We start from the raw sequence: 17633 nt of genomic DNA, 5'->3' as shown, positions 1-17633 counted from the left end.
TTAATTACTTTCATTTACACATTATTTTGATGAAATCACTACTGAAACTTTATCTCGTCTTTCTGATTTTCAGATTCCAACTTGCTTACTACATTTGTCAGCACTTTTGGATTAGATTTTTTTTGACATCTTACCAATTATCTGTAACAATTACTATGAAACCATAGGGATGTTCTCCAAAATATTTACACCGAAGTGGAGCTGTGAAGTTTATCTGACACCATGTAACTTTGGTTATTTTTTCAAGGCTCTGTTTCCAGTGAGACTGGTTTAGAAAATACAGGGTGCAATGCTATTGGCCCATCTTCACCATGAAAGATCTGCTGGAGGTGGGGCTGGGAATGTTCAGGGAATTCAAATGGCCATTGGTATTTCCCAGAGTTTTCTTTTTGTTGCATCATTGCTTCTTTAGAACAAATCTGTCTTTGATCATTTGATAGTCCATAGAAAAATGGGCATTCTTCGAAAGATAGTCAGAAGTCAACACCATCATTCAAAGGAAGACAAACAGTGAACGCAACCACTTAAAAACAAATAAAAACAAAGTACAGCAATGTTGGAAATCTGAAATAAGATTTGGAAGCCCTGGAGAAACTCACCAGATCTGGCAGCATCTGTGGAGAGAGAAACAGAGTTAACATTTTGAATCCAATGATTTTTCTTCGGATCAGATCTGAAGAGGAGTCATTGGACCTGAAATGCTAAAACTATTTCCCTCTACACAAGTGCTGCTGGACCTTCTGAATTTCTCCAATGCGTTCCTTTTTCATTTAAACACAAGACTTTTTAAATTCTGGACATTAACTCTCATCTGTTTGAGAGACTGGCCATCCAGTACTAACTTGTTCACTATCTGAAGAAACAGCCTTTAAGTTAATCAAAACAAATTATAGAAATTTAACACTGATCTTAATGATAATAATAACTTTGATACTTGGAAATATCTTCGTTCCTTCACTGTCACTGGGTCAAAATCCTGGAGCTCCCTTCCTAGCAGCATTGTGGGTGTCCCTTTACCAGATGGACTACAATGGTTCAAGAAGGCACCTCACCACCATCTTCAAGTGCAACGATTAATGGATAATAAATGCTGGCCAGCCAATGATGCCCACATCCCCTTAATGAAAACATGAATGTAAAAACTCTAGTTGTTCAGTAGTGAACACAACCCCCCCCAGACCTTAATTTCTTCCCAGACAGTTGGTCACCGGAGATGAAAATAAATTAGATGGAATAAAGCTAAAATCAAATTCTGCAGATGTGGATGGGAGGAAAGAATAATTAAAGTAAGAAAGAGAGAGAAAAACATATAGAAGGGAAAAGACAGAAAATAAATCTAAAAAAACTGAAATCCAACATTTTTAAATCTTCTAAAATATTTCACAGCCTACGGGAATGAGACTTGACACTCACTTATTTACTTTGAGTGAGTATGAGAAGTTGATTGGTTGTCATCAACTATCATCATACTACTAAAAGCATATCTAAACAGTTAATTACTAGACTTGATTTTCTGTGGTTGAGTTTAATGGGCAATTAATACAACTGCGGCAAGGTCATGAAAAGTCAGGTTAAAATGCAATATATGTGAAGCCACAATAGAGCTGCATAAATTGGCAAGCAACTTAGTGATTCCAAATTCATGAAAAATCATTTTCACGCTGCAAGCTATTGGTTTGTGCATTAGTAACAGCATACATCATTCAGACACTATTACTAGTTTAGCAACATCTGGTCTCATACCAAGAAAAGGGACTGAATTTTCATCCTTGAGGTGGGTGGTAGGCAAATTATCCATAAAGGCACCATTTATTCTGGAGGTAGTGGTGTGTTAAAAGTCACAGGCCTGCCACCCTCAGAAAGAGTTTGGAAAAAGGAACAGGGCTGCTGGGGTGTAGGCAGACTGTTTAAAAGAACCTGACCCATTACTTTGGACCCTCATCTCGGTTTCAGTAAAAGCAATAAAACAGATAACAGCTCTCTAGCCCTCATGCTTCACACCCTGCATGTGCCCACTCTATTGCCACCCATGCCACTCTATTCACCCTATCATGGCCTCTCATACCCTCCATGCACATTCACCAAGTATACAAAGTGTACGGAACCAAATGAACCTCATGTTAATGATATCATTTGTGAAGAAGCTTTGTCAAAAAAAAAGTCATCTGTTCATAATTTAGTCGGGAAGCTGTAGATTTAAAAACATCTTTTAAATTTCACATGAGGTAGCAAAGCAAGATTCTCCAGTAATTAGTGAAATATATCACAAAAAGAAAAGCGACTCAATACTAACCTCAATTGACATTTCTGATCAGGCGGCTGCATTGCAGGTTCAATAACAAAACATTTGGTTTTCACACAACTTGGTTTGAGAGGTGTTTGAAAGGCTAAAGAGTAATGTTTATCTATTGTAGTCTATTTTTCATACAACGATAACAAAGTAATACAGGCTTCTTTCGAAGATGTACATGTCCAGAAAATACTTACTGGCTTTCCATCCAATCCAAGGGGGCCCTAGAATCCAAAACCAAAACAACTTTTTGGAATTGCAGAATAATTAAATTGGCAGAAATAGATTAACATGGCTATGCATCCAAAGTACTAGGATTGGAAATATGTTTCAAGCAGAGGCAGTGTGGTCATCAACAGAGCAGAATAAAAGATGTTCTGTAAACAAATGTGGGACTTGATACCACCTGCTCTGTGATGCTGCTTCAGACAAATTCCCATCCCCAGGAATTTGATGTATCATAATAATAGATTTGTGAATGATGAATGCATACTTTCAACGGTGTAATTTGGTATGTATTGTATGTATTATAGTGAAAGCTTAAAATACCTATATGCACAGTCTTGCAGCTAGAAAAAAAATTGTTATACACCCACTTCAGAGCAGTGTTACTTATAATGCAATACCTGTATGGAAAATTATTATTTCATTCGTGAGAAAAAATGCAGTAGCATTTTTTCCTTTAACGTTTTAACTTTATAATTAATAAGCAAATGCAAACAATAAAGGAAGACAGCAACTCAGGGTGTCATACTAATGTAAAATTTGGATGATCGATCTGATTTTAATACCTGTGACCTTCACAAGGTAAATAATTTTTGAAAAAGGAACATGCACTCATCAAAAATGGCCACAGCAATCAGCTGACCACATGTTAGCCAAGCTTTGTGAAACTAATGTGAAATAATCAGAATCATCTGAATTGAAATTGTCAAAAGACAGTAAAACTAGTCAGACTTAAAAAAAACTCATGCCCTATTTTAGTTTAAACCTGTATGATAAGTTTCACATGTTGAAAAGAAAAGGCATCACCTGAAATTACCAAGCTTGGAAACAAGGAACTCAGGTATTAGAATATACAAGCCAACTATATTTCAAGGTACTGTTTTTGGCAGAACAGAAAAGATCAATCTGTGACTGAAAGCAGCTCGAAACAGCACTCTCTCAGCCTCTCAAGAAGGAAAACTGCCCAGTGACAGAGCCGATTAAAACAAAACACTCAATCACTAAGAACTCAAAAGGGCAACTAACACGAATGTTACTAAGGATACAAGACATCAATTAAATAACTAGGCTAAAATCTTTACACCACAATGATACTAAAGTACTTTAAATTGTATATTCCTTTTGAACTGGATACTATACCTTTTCAACGTTATGCTGGTGCTTGATGTATGTATTTGTTATTTTTCCTCAAGGTTAACAGATAACAAAATCACTGTTTCTTTTACTCAGAAAAACCTTGTAATTGACTCCTTATTGGTTCTGGTGAGCTAGCTAATTACATTAACTGGTTGAATCAGCCTCCCGCTCCAAACAACACAAAATCTTTGTTGTGGCCAACTGGGAAGGTTGGCAAGGGGAGAACAGATTCACCCTGCCTTGCCAGTAAAGAACTGGCCTCCCCATTTCCAGGAAAGCACACTAGAAACAATGGAAAATGTTCAGTTTTCCACTATAACCGGAATCACAGAGGTTGTCAGTTAAATGCCAATTGCAAATATTTAAGAGATCAGTACAAAGAGATACAGGGCAAAAATAAAAGAACAGTCTGTTCAAGAGTGCAGCTATATGGAGATCCATAACTTAACTGAAAATATTTAGGAGAAACATATTAAAGAGACAAGTTAGCCATTGCCATCTCCTACTGCAGCAGGCCTTTAACTGGCCTGGTCAGCAGTAGAGTATGAACATTCTGGGATTCCTGCATTAGCTAAATTTTCTGAGAACTATATATTTGGAATTATCTTCCATTCACTTTCTCCTTATCAAATAGACAGTTTCCTTTAGACATCCAACAATAGGATGCATTCCTGTTCTATTTATTGAATGAGGATAGGACTGAAAAATGGCTTTACAAATACAATACTCATTGTTTCTGTGTGATAAATAGCTCTGAAAAAAGTTGCAGTGCTTGTTAGACATTGGAACATAAACACTAAAACCTGTTAATCCCTACATGGATTGTGATTCTGTGGTACTGGGAATTGTAAAGTCGCACAAACATAAACATTTCTTCAACATGTGATTAATGTGCAGTCTTTTTTTTGAGAAACAACATTTAGAAAGCTATTTGCTGACTGTATTCTGGTAGCTCATTTAAGTGGCTATTATTCTTGATCTGAGTGTTTGCATGGTATTTGACCTTGGGGCATTACAGCTGAATACAATCCCTTCGCACACGATTTCCACAATTGCACTTGCCGCAGGAATAATTGAATAACAATCAGGTTTCAGGAAACATGGGGGCAGTTTTCCTTTGTAATCCAGGTCCCTGCAACAATTATATGAAAATGTCTAACTCAGCACAAGTCAGAAACTGAACCTGAGACCTTCCTGGTCTGTATGGCTGAACTTCACATTGGATCTACACACTAGTGAGCCATGGGAATCAGTGAGAATCTTTTAGCTGGGAAACTGCATCCGAGTTTCAATTCTTGCTGTTAATTTTGTAACTTGTGCGTTATTGAATGAGAAGGTGAATACAAATAATACAATAAGCAATGAACATTAAACTGGAGACAGTAAGGACTGCAGATGCTGGAAGCTAGAGTCAATAAATGGGAGCCGGAAAAGCACAGCAGGTCACTCAGCATCCGAGGAGCAGAGAAGTCCAAGTTTCAGGCCGAAACCCTTCGCCGGAAATGGGGAGGGGGAGGGGAGCCCAGCCCAGAAATAAATGGGGGGGGGGGGGGGGGGGGGGGTAGGGGGGATGGAGATAGGTGAATGCAAGTAGGGCGTTATTATAGTTGGTCAGTAGGAAGGGTGGAGCAGTTGGTGAGAAGGAAGATGGGTAGCTTGGGGGTGAAGAGATTTTGAAGCTGGTGAAGTCGATATTCAGGCTATTGAGCTGTAAGCTCCCAAGTCGAAATATCAGGTGTTGTTCCTCTAGTTTACGTTTGGCCTCACTGACAGTGGAGGACGCCATAGTCTTGTGCATACAATTAAAAACTGTTAATGGTTATAGAAATACTATATGTATTGTTCAAGCAATAGAGATCACTTTCAATTATAGCAAGCAAATTCAATGAAACAGCTATTTCAAATAGGAACCCCCACAATCTGGAGTGAGTTATGGGTGGATGGGATGAGTTAAGATGGTAGGGGGGATAATTTTGTATCACATTATTCCCCTATAGCCTTAACTGTATGGCACTGAGGCAAAGGAAGGTCACCTACCTTGAGGAAGGGGCCATCTTGGGTGGTCATTCGGTTTCTCTTCCAGGTGGCTTTAGCCAATTTCGAGTGAGCCATTTCCTGGTTCCCCTCGAAACGCAGTGTCAGACAGGGAAACAACAACTGCTAGGGCAAGTGAGTCTAAAAGTTTAGGAGACTTGGATACCAAAACCCAAATGGGTTAAAATGGGTTCTATTGGCTAACCATGTCTGGGGGATCAAGGGAAGGCAAATGGAAATCTTTGTTTTCATTTTTTAGAACACATTTAAAAGACATCATATTCTAGGAGGGTGTGCTCTGTCACATACTGGGGAGGTGGTTCTCTGGAATCAATTCCACATTGATGTTGGTCTCAGGACTGGAGGAAATTGGAGAGACCATGGAGCAGTTGTTAGATAACAATGCAGTTTACTTTCAATATTTTATTTCATTGTCAAAGGATGTGAAACAATACGACCTATCATGATTGATATGGATTACCTATTTTCTTTGAGAGATCTGAGAAGAAATATTTGTTATTCGCCACAACATACATGGTTTGTGGTTCAGTTCAGCTTCCTTGCCAGACAAAATACCAAACTTAGTGTCATAATTTGAAGGCAAAAATGTAGCCTATTAACGATAAGCCTTTGGCATGATTGTAGCAAATGGTTCAATAGAAATATGCATTCCCAGCCAATGTATTGTGATTTTGTTTTGAAATATTTTCATAATATTTATCAAATGTATCCTATGGAATTCCAAGCAGCATTTTAAAGTCCCACTTAAAACACAATTAAATGATGCTTACCCAAACAATGGGACCTATTAATTAGTATTAAATTCAAGTTTTCCTATAGTTAAGTATTGGAACTCTAACTATAAGCATTGATAATTCCTTAAAATCCATTGGAAGTTGTTTGTTTATAAATTAATGAATCTAACCAATATCATAGCAGGTAATCTGGAACTAATTCTTAAAAATTTTGCTCCTAGTGACAGCAAGATGTAATTTCACCTCTGTATCATAATTTATAAATAAATTCTGGTGTTTGTAGCTGGCCTTAGCCATTTTGGAAATCATGATGGAATTTCTGTATATCAGATAATGTGATGTTAGTAAAATTGACATTCAGAATGGTAATCTTCTGCTTTAAAAAAACGACTTGCACTGGATAAATTCCTGGTTTCTTACTTGGGAATTTATTCATGGCAACAATTGCCTGAAGTCAGAAATGAAAACCACCCACAAAATGATTGAAGAGACCTCGGAGGCCTCTCTCATTTTTGACTAAAGGAAAAGTTAGAGTCAGTGGTTCTGGAACTTTCTCAGGATCTGCTGCATTGAAACATTCTAGCCCTGTCACGTCTCGCTAGCTGACTACACTGAATAGCAATCTTTCTTCCTTCACATCTTTTTTTCCCTCCATTTCTGCTTTTTACTTTCTTTTTTCTCTTTTTTTTCCCTTTTCTTTGCTTATTTTGTCTCTCTCTTTCACTTCCACTTCCCTCTCCTTCCATTTTTAGTTCTCACCTTTCAGTTTTTATTTTTTCCTCCTGGCTGCCCCCTTCTTTCTTTTGCCTCCTTAAATTGCTTCTGAACTGAAGGGTTATTCAGACTGGTTCCCCTGATTCCATTACCACTCTGTGTACTCTACTGCTAGCCACTTAGACTCCTCTTCAAATTCTTCTTTCCCACTATGCATTACTCTTCAACTTCATCATGTTTATGGATTCTGTATCTCTCTCCATTTTGCTCACGGCTATCCATCCCAGTACAAGCTGTGTCAATCAGTCTCTCTTCAGACCTCTCTTCCCGTTGCTGCGTTCCTGCACTCAACGTTGTCTCATTACCATCACATATCCTGGAAAGAGGCTTTTGCGCTATGCCCCATTAAGTTTTTCCCTTCACCCTGAAATATCTGCTGGAATGAGTTGATCATAGTCCACAGAACGTCTTCATTTTTGTGAGTGACAGGAGCAACAGCTTTAACCAATGAGATCCAAGGATATAGAAAGGGAGAGAAGAACAGCAGAGAAGGGAAGAGTGAATTAGAGGCAAGTTTAGATATGTAGAGAAAAATAAAGTTTGGACTGAGAGAATGTAAAACCTTAATATTTTTTAAAAATCTGTAGGAATATTTTACTTCCTAAAGCATGAGGTCTCACAGTTTCAACTGATCAAATTCTGTGGCTAGAGTCATTAAGTGCACTGGAGGAACCTTAAGAGTGTCCTTGTCATTGAAGATGTATTGTGCCTTACAATCAGTCGTAAACTTTCTGTATTCGCAATGGATACCATTACTTTCTCCAGGATGAAGCAAGACTGGGGGAGAAGCAAGAGTATTAGCAACTACCACCAGCAACACCTCAGAAGAATGACAAAGTCCACAATCATTGGAAGATAAAAAAAAGTAGCAGTAATCAGCATGTGGGACAAAACTGAACATCAAGGGATTGTGCAATCAATTTGTTTCAGCTGAGCACTACCTTTATATTGCTTAGTGCTTTCAAATTCCAATCCTACTAGGTTTGGCTGATTGGGTGGGGCTGCTGACGTTTTGAGTTAAAATACAGCGAGGGGCATAAATGATAGTAGGATTTTTACTTTGCCTGGGATGGGCTTCTAAGATTAACCCAACAATTTGTGTTGAACTGGTGGTAGCAGCAGGAGAGAGTAGTGCAGGTAGGATGTAGAAAGCCGCAGACACGACTTTAACCCAGTGTCTTGTCTCGTTGTTACTGGGAAGGATGGTTGAATTTTGACCCTAATTCACTCCAAGCCCTGTATGAAGTGCTGACGGGGACTTGTCTAGGCTGTCCTAGGTGCTGGTTACATATGTTTCTCAGTTCTTTGCTGGATAGACAGATTAACTGTCGCCATACAGTAGCTTTTGAAGGTAGAAATAATCTGCACATATTACCTCTATGACAAGCTCAGACTGTTAGAAACATGCCACATAATTTGGCAAACTCTGAAAGGACATAAATATTACCTCAATGGAATCAGGGAACATCTGACTGTGACTCACTTCAATCTCCACTGCCTCACTGAGAAACACTGTAAAGTCTTGTTGGCACAAAATTGAGACTTGTCATATCAAGTTTGAGTCCAGAGGCAAGATTATAGACTAGCATTGTACCTCTGCTGACAAAGTGACTATTCAGGCCATCATGGTTTTTCTAAAAGTGTTATCTAATGATTTTCGTGCTACTGTTATTTTCCTGTAGTCCTGCAAAATTTCATTTACAAGTATATGCTGCTATAACAATAATGGTAAACATGGGTTATCAATATTCAACACCCGTCATCTGATCTTACAGCCCGAGACCTTCATGGACTAAAGTGACTTTTTAAAAGGACAAATGCTCACTTAAAATAGCTGCAGTGATCACTTTACCAAGTTGAACAAAGTCATGAAACCATCAATAAACAATGATCAATCTGAGCTGCAATTAATATTGCAATAGAAGGCATTGAAACTTAAATTGATTCACACCTTTCTGGAAATTACATGCTAAGATGAAAGGAACCTGCAGAATATCCAACTTGTGAACATAATGAAACCAGACACCGGAATCCACAAAGGAGCTAAATCTCTGGAAACAGCTTTTGAGCAAACCGGAAAGTGAAAAAGAAATATGAATTGATAAGAACAAGAAGCCGGAATTCTCTCTCAACTGCAAAGTCAGTCCCAGTGAAAAAGTAACTTGGAAAAACAATCAATTACCAAGAATTCAAGAACACAGCTATCTGCAAATGTCACCACTGCTGAAGAAGTAAGATAACAGCTAAACAATCAAGTTATGAAAATAACTGGAGACCTGAGTTTTCTAAGAACTTTAAACTACAATTTTCTATACTTTCCTGTCTGTACTAGACATGCTGTTCCTCTTTCTTTAAAGCCTATTATCAGTGTTTTGACATGTATTTTAAATTACATTTTGTTTTCTTTTAGGTTTGTAGTAATAAAACTTCTCATTTCATCCAAGAAAATCTTGTAATTTAACATCTTCATTTTGGTTTAAGTAATTACATTTTAATCGAAATGTGATAACTGTGTTAAAAAAATGAAAGAATGATGTTTACTGTGACTGACCTGGGTAGGTGGTGATTAAGGACCCAACTTGCCTGCTCACTGGTCATAGCAATATCCAATTCTATTCTGAAGGCTACTATTAAACTTGCTTTCACCACCTTTTTCAGATAGTACATTCTAGTCCATAACTTAATCCATCATCTTCCCTTCAGTCCTTTTGCTTCAATCTGCATCTACTTATTGACTCTATCACAATTACTCAAAAGAGAATTGACAACATAAGTGACAATTTAGATGCATAACTCCAATTTACAAAAGACAGATGAAATGAGAAAGAGAGGAAATAATTTCACTTTAAATAAGATTACGATTTAACTGATTTTGAGAGGGAGATTTGTGAGACTTAGACCTTTAGTAACACGAGACAATCTGCAAACTTCCCTCACCACTATCAACAAATCTATAACAACCATGCTCTGGACAACCCTCACCCCAACAACACAACAGATCAATTTAGGATTTAGGATAATTAATTCTCACTTAAAAATTGCATCTGATCAAAGCTGGGCAGAAGGGGAGCTACAATTCAAAGATTATGTAGGAAGCACAGTATGAGACTATTGTACCGTTTTTCAGATTGTGTTTCAAACAAGAATGGAAACTTGCATAGATATAGGATAAAGTCATTGCTCATCATCTAGTAGGTTTATGGAGAGGACATGTTGGTGCAGTGCATCTGTACCCACTTAATAATTGTGACATAAGTAATTGCTCATCTGAGTCATATTGTGGTGGTATAATGCTGCAAGGGAACTAGCTCCTTCTCCACAAGCCAAAGGAAATTGAAAAATACATCTTGAATTCTTATCTTAAGAGCGAAATTGGCAAACTGCCTGCCTACCTTCTTGGCTGAAGATTGATGTAAAGCCCCAGGACATATCAAGAGAAGGGAAACACAAAATGAGATACAAAAAGTGGGCTAAAACATAAAAAGTAGCTTACTAAGTCGGTGACATACAATACTGTGTAGCTGTGTTATAATAATTCTGTAACAGCCAAGAAAATATTTCTCCTCATCTTGGGATTATCTTACTCATATTTGTGGTTTTTTGTACTGATTTCAAATATTGATGGAAATTAAGGATATTTTAAGGAGAAGGATCGACAAAGACTCTATAATTGGGGTTAATTCAAATCCTACATTCCATACTGTTACTTCTTTGCTGTTAATGTGCTGTGTCATAGGCAACAACAAAATAAATTCCCAAAGATAAAAATCAAAATTGATGGAATGTAGAAAATAAATCAATCCAATCTTAAATGTTCAATGAGAAGTAATCCTCTGCCAACTACATTGACTATTTTGCTATTGTGGTAGACTAGCTTATAATATTACACCCCTTCTTCCAGTGTAGTTTGAGTAGTACTCCCAAAATGTTTATAAGTCCTTGTGGTGATTTCCAATCTTGGCAACGGTACAATATTACAACAAACAATATGTAATACATAGCTTTCAAGAAATTTAGAATGGGTTTGAAACTAAACGTATTGTGTTAGATTTCTGTCTTTAGGCATGGTATGTTCTCTACTTCTCTGTGGTCCGTTGTTAATGTTTGGGCACAGTGTCGAGAATTCTAAAGCATCTCAGGCCTAAATATTAGAACAAGCCAAACTAAATTTTGTGGAATTGGAATGTGGATTTTGTTCTATTCATTTTGTGTGGCAGATTACTAGCACGCTAAGCCGATTTAAATATTAATTTTCTAATTTAGAGAGCAATTACAGCCTAAAGATTTGAGAATGGTTGCTACAGTTTAAGTTATAGCCACTGGGCTCTTTAGAAGCTAGCTCTGCAACTGCCTGAAAGCATGTATCTGCACAGCTTTCTTGAAAACCTTAGAAACTTCAAGCTAATCTCAATTCTGTCTACCTAGCCGAGGTCATCCTAAACTTGGCTATCCATGTCTCGCCTTGCAGCAAGTCCCATTTCTTTATCAATCTTGTACTCACTGGCCTTGATTCTCAGTCAAGCATTATTTTGATTTCAAAATTCATTTATTTTTAAATCCTTCCATTGTCTCCAACAGCCAGTCCCTGCTCTGTAATCTCCCCTAGCCCTACAACCCTCTGAGATATCCGTGGGCTTTCAATTATGGCCTCTTTTGCATTCCCAATTCTAATTGTTCCATCATGATTGATGATACCTTGAATTGCCCAGACCCCACGCTCTGGTATTTCCTCCCTGCATCTCTCCACCTTGGTGTCTGAACTTTTTGACCAAGCTTTTGGTCACCTGACCTAATACCCCCTTGCTTGGCTCAGTGTCATACTTTACTTTATAATGTTCCTGTGAAGGGCCTTAGGCTATTTCGTGATGGTTAAAGTGCTATACAAATACATCATTGTTGTTAAGACCCAAACGGTCCACTTGCCATTCTTAATTATCCATAATCATTTTAACACTGCTGTTTACTTTGGCTATAGGTATTGCCTAATTTAGTCAGAAGACTTCATAATACACGCAAATCAGGGTCCTATGATGGCAGTGGGGCTTCAATGCAATTGTAATGTTCCACTGAATGGTGCACCTCTGAATAAGGATTGGCAGGCACCCAACAGGTAACCATGTTTAAACTAAACCACAGTGTTCATATGCTATCTGTGGACACCAGTTTACAGCAGGAAATTGATCAGAGGGATATTAATAACTATCAATCATTAGAAGGACTAGGGCTCTTACAGGAGCTCCCAGGCAGATAGTTAAGTTTATCTAATTGTGCTTGTTCCATTTGCTGCATTCATGCCCGGTATCCAAAAGTAACAACAGAGGTCACCTAGCACACGCCAGCAGAGGAAGAGCTAGCTGCAAACTTCTTTTAGCATTCTTCAGCCCTTGAAACTCTCAACACAAGAGAGAACATCACTTGCACTCTTAAACTGCAGCACTTGAGCAGACATAGATTCTGGGAAGCCCATGTTAACCCATATTCTTAACTTCCTCTCCTCCTGAACAAAATCAGAGGTATCGCTCAGGATTCTTCCTCTTGATTGCTATGTAGTGAATTATAGAGGAATGTGAGCGCATATTTCAGGTAAGTACTGTCTGATTTGAGTACTGTTAAGTTGTTCCTTGATGTCACAAAAGAGGCCCAGAAGGAAGAAAAATCAGGAGAGATTTGGAAGTGCCAGAAGGTAAGGTGGCATGATTGTTCAAGGTAGAATGTATGTCAATCTCATACATGTTCTCCAAGGTCATGAGGTTTTGCTGAGGTAACTTGCCAAGCTTATGGTAGCTGCTGGAAACTCAAGGGATAATCAAGTAATTTTTTTTGTCTGTACTGTCTTGGCATTAATTTTATCCAGTTAGGATGTACAGTAGAGCAATAAATTGGGCAGGGATGACAACAAGACCAGTATTATTTTGCAACTATTTAAGTTCTTGGAAAATGTTAACCACCGTGTGGACATACAGTCCTACTCATGATTTTCATTTGGCATTCTGTTCAGGTGTAATACATGACATTCTACCACAATGCCTTCATATTGCACAAAATGAAGTTCATAAAAGTATAACTTTTCCTGTACTTCAACAACTAGCATTGCTAATGGAACCAAAAGACATGTTCCTGTTTCAGGTAATGGCAGAAACTAATTTTAGGCAACATTCTGTTAAATCATTTCTTCCTAATAAAGCACAAATAAATGTTTTTCCTATATTTGGCAACTAACCATTTATTGATAGTTATTGATCACAATAATAACATAGAACCATAAAATAATACTGCAAAGGAGGAAGCCATCTGACCATGTCTGCACAGTCTCTTTAATAAAAGTTATCCGAAAGTCTCAGTTGTCTGCTTTCTCCCCTTGCCCTACAAATTTTCCTCTTCAAGTTTCTCAATGTGATTGTGAAAGTTACTATTGAATCCGCCATCCTCTTGGGCATCTCACTGTGTTTAAAAAGAAAGTTGTCTCAGTCACCTTTGGTTCTTCTGCCTGGTACCTAAAAGCTGTGTCCTTTCGTTGACAACCATTTGTCACTAGAAATGATTTTTTTTAATTTAATGAATCATAATGGTTCATGATTTTGAACACCTCTATAATATATTTTCTTGACCTCCTCTACTCAAAGGATAGCCATCTCAGGTTAAAGTCCTTCTTTCCATTCTGGTAAATCTCTTCTGCATGCTCTGCAAGGACTTGACATCCTTCCTAACGTGTGGTGCGCAGAACTAAACACAATATTTCAATTGAAACCTAATCAGTATTTTAGTTCCCTCTTTTTAAAAAGTCCAGAATTCCTCAAGCTTTTTAAACAGCCTTTCCAACTTGTGCTGGCACGTTCAAAGATTTCTATACATTTATACCAGCTCCTGGAGGCTTTTCCATTCTCACTGGATGTCAAGGTGTAGCTTCAGCTAACCAGTAGGGTTAGTAGTAGAAATGTTACTTTAATGACAGCTCCAATGTACTGGCTGCAAGGCTGGGCACAGAGGATAAAGAAAGCTGCACAAGAAATGGTAAAATATTGTACGCTCTGCTGAAAATTCTTGTGGTACTGTTCTGTAGTCCCCAAGTGGAGGTGTTAGCAGCCTATCGTCCCTCTGTCCAGGTTCAGACTTATAATTCTGGTCGACTCGATGGACAACCTGAATTTTACCTGATTGACCTTCAAACAAGGAATTCTTGGCCAGAACCTTTAATGTTTCTGAATGTTCAGCATTTAACTATTAATACATTTAAACTTCACAATTACGTTGTTATTTAGGCAATTCTTTTTAACAATATGGCTTGGAAGTCACTAAAATTAGTCTTAAGTAAAAATAACTTACAAAAAAAAAAGATTTAGTTCTTCCATTTACATTCACTGAATTAAATATTGGGAAGACTGAAGCCACTGAACTCTTCACTCCTACCAGCTACTGACTGCATCCATCTCTCTGGCAACTGGTTCAGACTAAACTAGATTTGCAATTTTGGTTTCGTATTTGTCTCTAACATGAACTGCTGAACACAAGTAGCACCATCACTAAGCCCACTTACTTCCATCTCCATAACATTGCCCGATTTCATCTCTTGCTCAGTTCATTTGCTGCTGAATCCCTCCCTCATGTAGACTGCTTTCCTTCATGCCCATTTTTCTATCAGAAGTACACAGTGTAGTCTCCGGTTTGTCTACCGTAATTAATTGGTGTTGCCCTCAAAACTTGTCAGAAGTGATTGCTATGCATGAAGATTTGAGGCACAGTCAAAATTCAGTAACCTTCAAGTGCCAAATCATAGTTGTGTTAGATAAATACATTTCATCCATTTTCCTCATGGAGGAAAGGATCAAAATGAAAGGAAATCAAGAGATAGTTTGAAATCCCACAGCACTTTACTTCATAAATTTGTGGAAATACTGAACTATTGAAAATCTGCCACAAAGCAAGGATATTCAATACACATTTTTGCAACAACTGTCAATAAAATCTTTTTTAAAGTCTTCTATTGGAAAACCCTCAGCCAAAATTCTTACAAGTCAAGTAAAAGCAGATGAGTCCAAATGATCATGCTGAGTCAATTTTGGTTTAAATTTAGAAAAATGATGTTTTCTGGAAAAAGACAAGATTTTTCTTCAATTATGTAAAAGAAAGATTTTTATTGCCATTAACTTTCAGGAGGAATTTTATTTTATATTATTCACCACCTGCAAATGAATACTTTTAATTACATGGAAATGCAAGGGAAATAAAATAATTGTAAACTTAATTGCCACTTACCGGATAACCATCTCTTCCTGGTGGCCCCTGTGGGTGTGGAATGAATGAAACAACAATAGAAAATATTATTACAAAGCCATATTTTTAATAATCTTTCTATCTAGGTACATGACAAATGATAAATGTTAAAACTCATTAAAAAGAACTTGCAATCTGCTAAACAGTGACACTACAAAAGTAACACCAGCAGAAAACCCCTCTCTTTCAGTGTACTGCTTCTCATTCCATGGATGAGCACTGACCGAAGCATGATGAAATGTGCTGATGACCATTTAGTTAAAGAATGATTTCCAGTTTAATTACTTTAGCTTGTTTTGGGCAGAGGTGTCCAATTATTTGCCTTTGAGACTATATAATTTGTGCCCCTGAGTCTTAAGGTGACATATTTGAAATTTAAGTCAATGCTCAGTCCTGTTAATTTACAGTTATCTATAATTGCAGATATTAATAGACCATGATGTTCAAATTCAGAATTCATGCACAAGAGAGGTAGCATTGCTTACAAAAAAAAACTTTCAACATCACCAAGTCTTGAAATGCAAGCAGTAAGAAAGAAATATAAAGGTCATATAGGAATGAATTGCTTTGATTTCAAAAACCAGATTTCAAGAGCTCAGTGTACAAATGGCTCTCAGGCTGCAGATTGGACAACACCATTTCAGATTTAGTCAATCGATTTAAATTGCTACAAAATAGGCAAAAATCAATTAGTAACAGTCTTTAGAGTGAAAAACTGAACAGTCATGTCTAATTTTTTAACCAAATTATACAATTAAACATGAAATGCAAATCTCTGTTACTAAATGCACGTGAAAGGAAAAATAAACAAGTAGAGAAAAAAATAAGTTTTCTTAACTCAGTGGAATGAATCAGGTTTGAGTGTTCACAATACATTACTTACAGGAATTCCTGAAAAAGAACAGATGGAAAAAAAAATCAGCTAAAACATCACAACGTTTGTGACATGTCTTCCACTGAGCATATATTGCAAAAACCAGTCTTATGAGGACTTACACCTTAGAGAACTTGTTTCTCATACAAAACATTTTTATAACTTTTACTAAAATAGTAGCAGCCCTGTATTTTAAAATAAATAATGCAACATGCTTACTTATATTTACCCAAGTCCTATCAGCAGAGTTATGGCAGATTTTATTAATGATTAAATTTGGTGATCTTCATTTAATTTATTAAAGGAAATAACATTTACAATGGGAGCTATTTATATTTATTGTATAATGTTAAATAGCTAAAAGCCTGCAATGTTGAGTTGTATAATGATAACAAAATTACAAATGGCTAAATAAGATTTAGCTTTGAATCTAATGCTATTGCATTAGAATTGTAGATGTAATCAAATCTGGAAAATTTAAAATGTAGAAGCCATTGTTGAAAATAGCCTGGAAATTTCTATTACTTAGTGTACTCTCTCAGATAATGCAAATGTGCTAACACATTCAACTTAAAGGCAAGTATACAATTTCCTGTTACCAAAGACATAAAAGTATAGGGTACTAACTTTAGCTATCCAGATTCTGACTGTCAGAGACTGTCCCTTAAAGTTATAGTATCAATTTCCTCTTACAGCCCCAAAAGTAAAAGTTACAGATGTTACCTTCAGTACCAGTGATGTCAGCCAGCAACAGAAGTGAATTTGGTGTCCTTGCCAAAATACCACCTAACATGGTTAAAAACACAGTACACATGCCTGGCAGTAATTGAGGAGCAGTATCTCTTCAGACATTAGAGGAAAGTGATCAGAGATGTGTGGAAATAAAAGCAGAAAGTGCGGGAGGAACCATGGGGGATCCTTTTTGTTTCATTCGTTCATGGAATTTGGATGTCACTGGCCAGCAATTATTACATATTCATAATTAATTAGGGTATAGTTAAAAATCAATTGTATTGCTATAATTCAGGGTCTCACAGAGGCCAGACCAGGTAAGGACAGCAGATTTCCCTCCCTAAAGTCTCTCTTGCTTTCTAGCTAACATTTTTGTCCTAGTTGCTACAAAATTCCAGCAAAAGCCAACATAATCTGGAGGAAAGAGAGACAACAAGGTGCAGGGCTGGATGAACACAGCAGGCCAAGCAGCATCATAGGAGCAGAGAGGCTGACGTTTGGGGCCTAGACCCTTCATCACGTCAGCCTCTCTGCTCCTATG

General features: G+C 37.3%; 1 protein-coding gene across 5 annotated transcripts in view; it reads right to left on the bottom strand.

Moving 5' to 3' along the window:
* LOC109925807 (collagen alpha-1(XXIII) chain-like) overlaps window positions 1-17633 on the bottom strand; it is a 170124-nt gene that overhangs the window by 74451 nt on the left and 78040 nt on the right. For 3 of the 5 annotated variants that reach the window (XM_048603849.1, XM_048603854.1, XM_048603853.1), the window contains exons 4-6: window positions 16370-16377; window positions 15469-15495; window positions 2488-2514 (exon numbers count right to left, since the gene is read on the bottom strand). In XM_048603849.1, coding sequence (XP_048459806.1) covers window positions 2488-2514; window positions 15469-15495; window positions 16370-16377 — 62 coding nt within the window. The remainder of the gene's footprint in view (window positions 1-2487; window positions 2515-15468; window positions 15496-16369; window positions 16378-17633) is intronic. The other 2 variants (XM_048603851.1, XM_048603852.1) reach the window with 1 other exon arrangement.

Source organism: Rhincodon typus, chromosome 12 (genome assembly GCF_021869965.1).
Source record: "Rhincodon typus isolate 14 chromosome 12, sRhiTyp1.1, whole genome shotgun sequence".
NCBI lineage: Eukaryota > Metazoa > Chordata > Chondrichthyes > Orectolobiformes > Rhincodontidae > Rhincodon > Rhincodon typus.
Note: the sequence above shows the minus strand (reverse complement) of the source record. Positions and strands in the feature narration are given on the sequence as shown.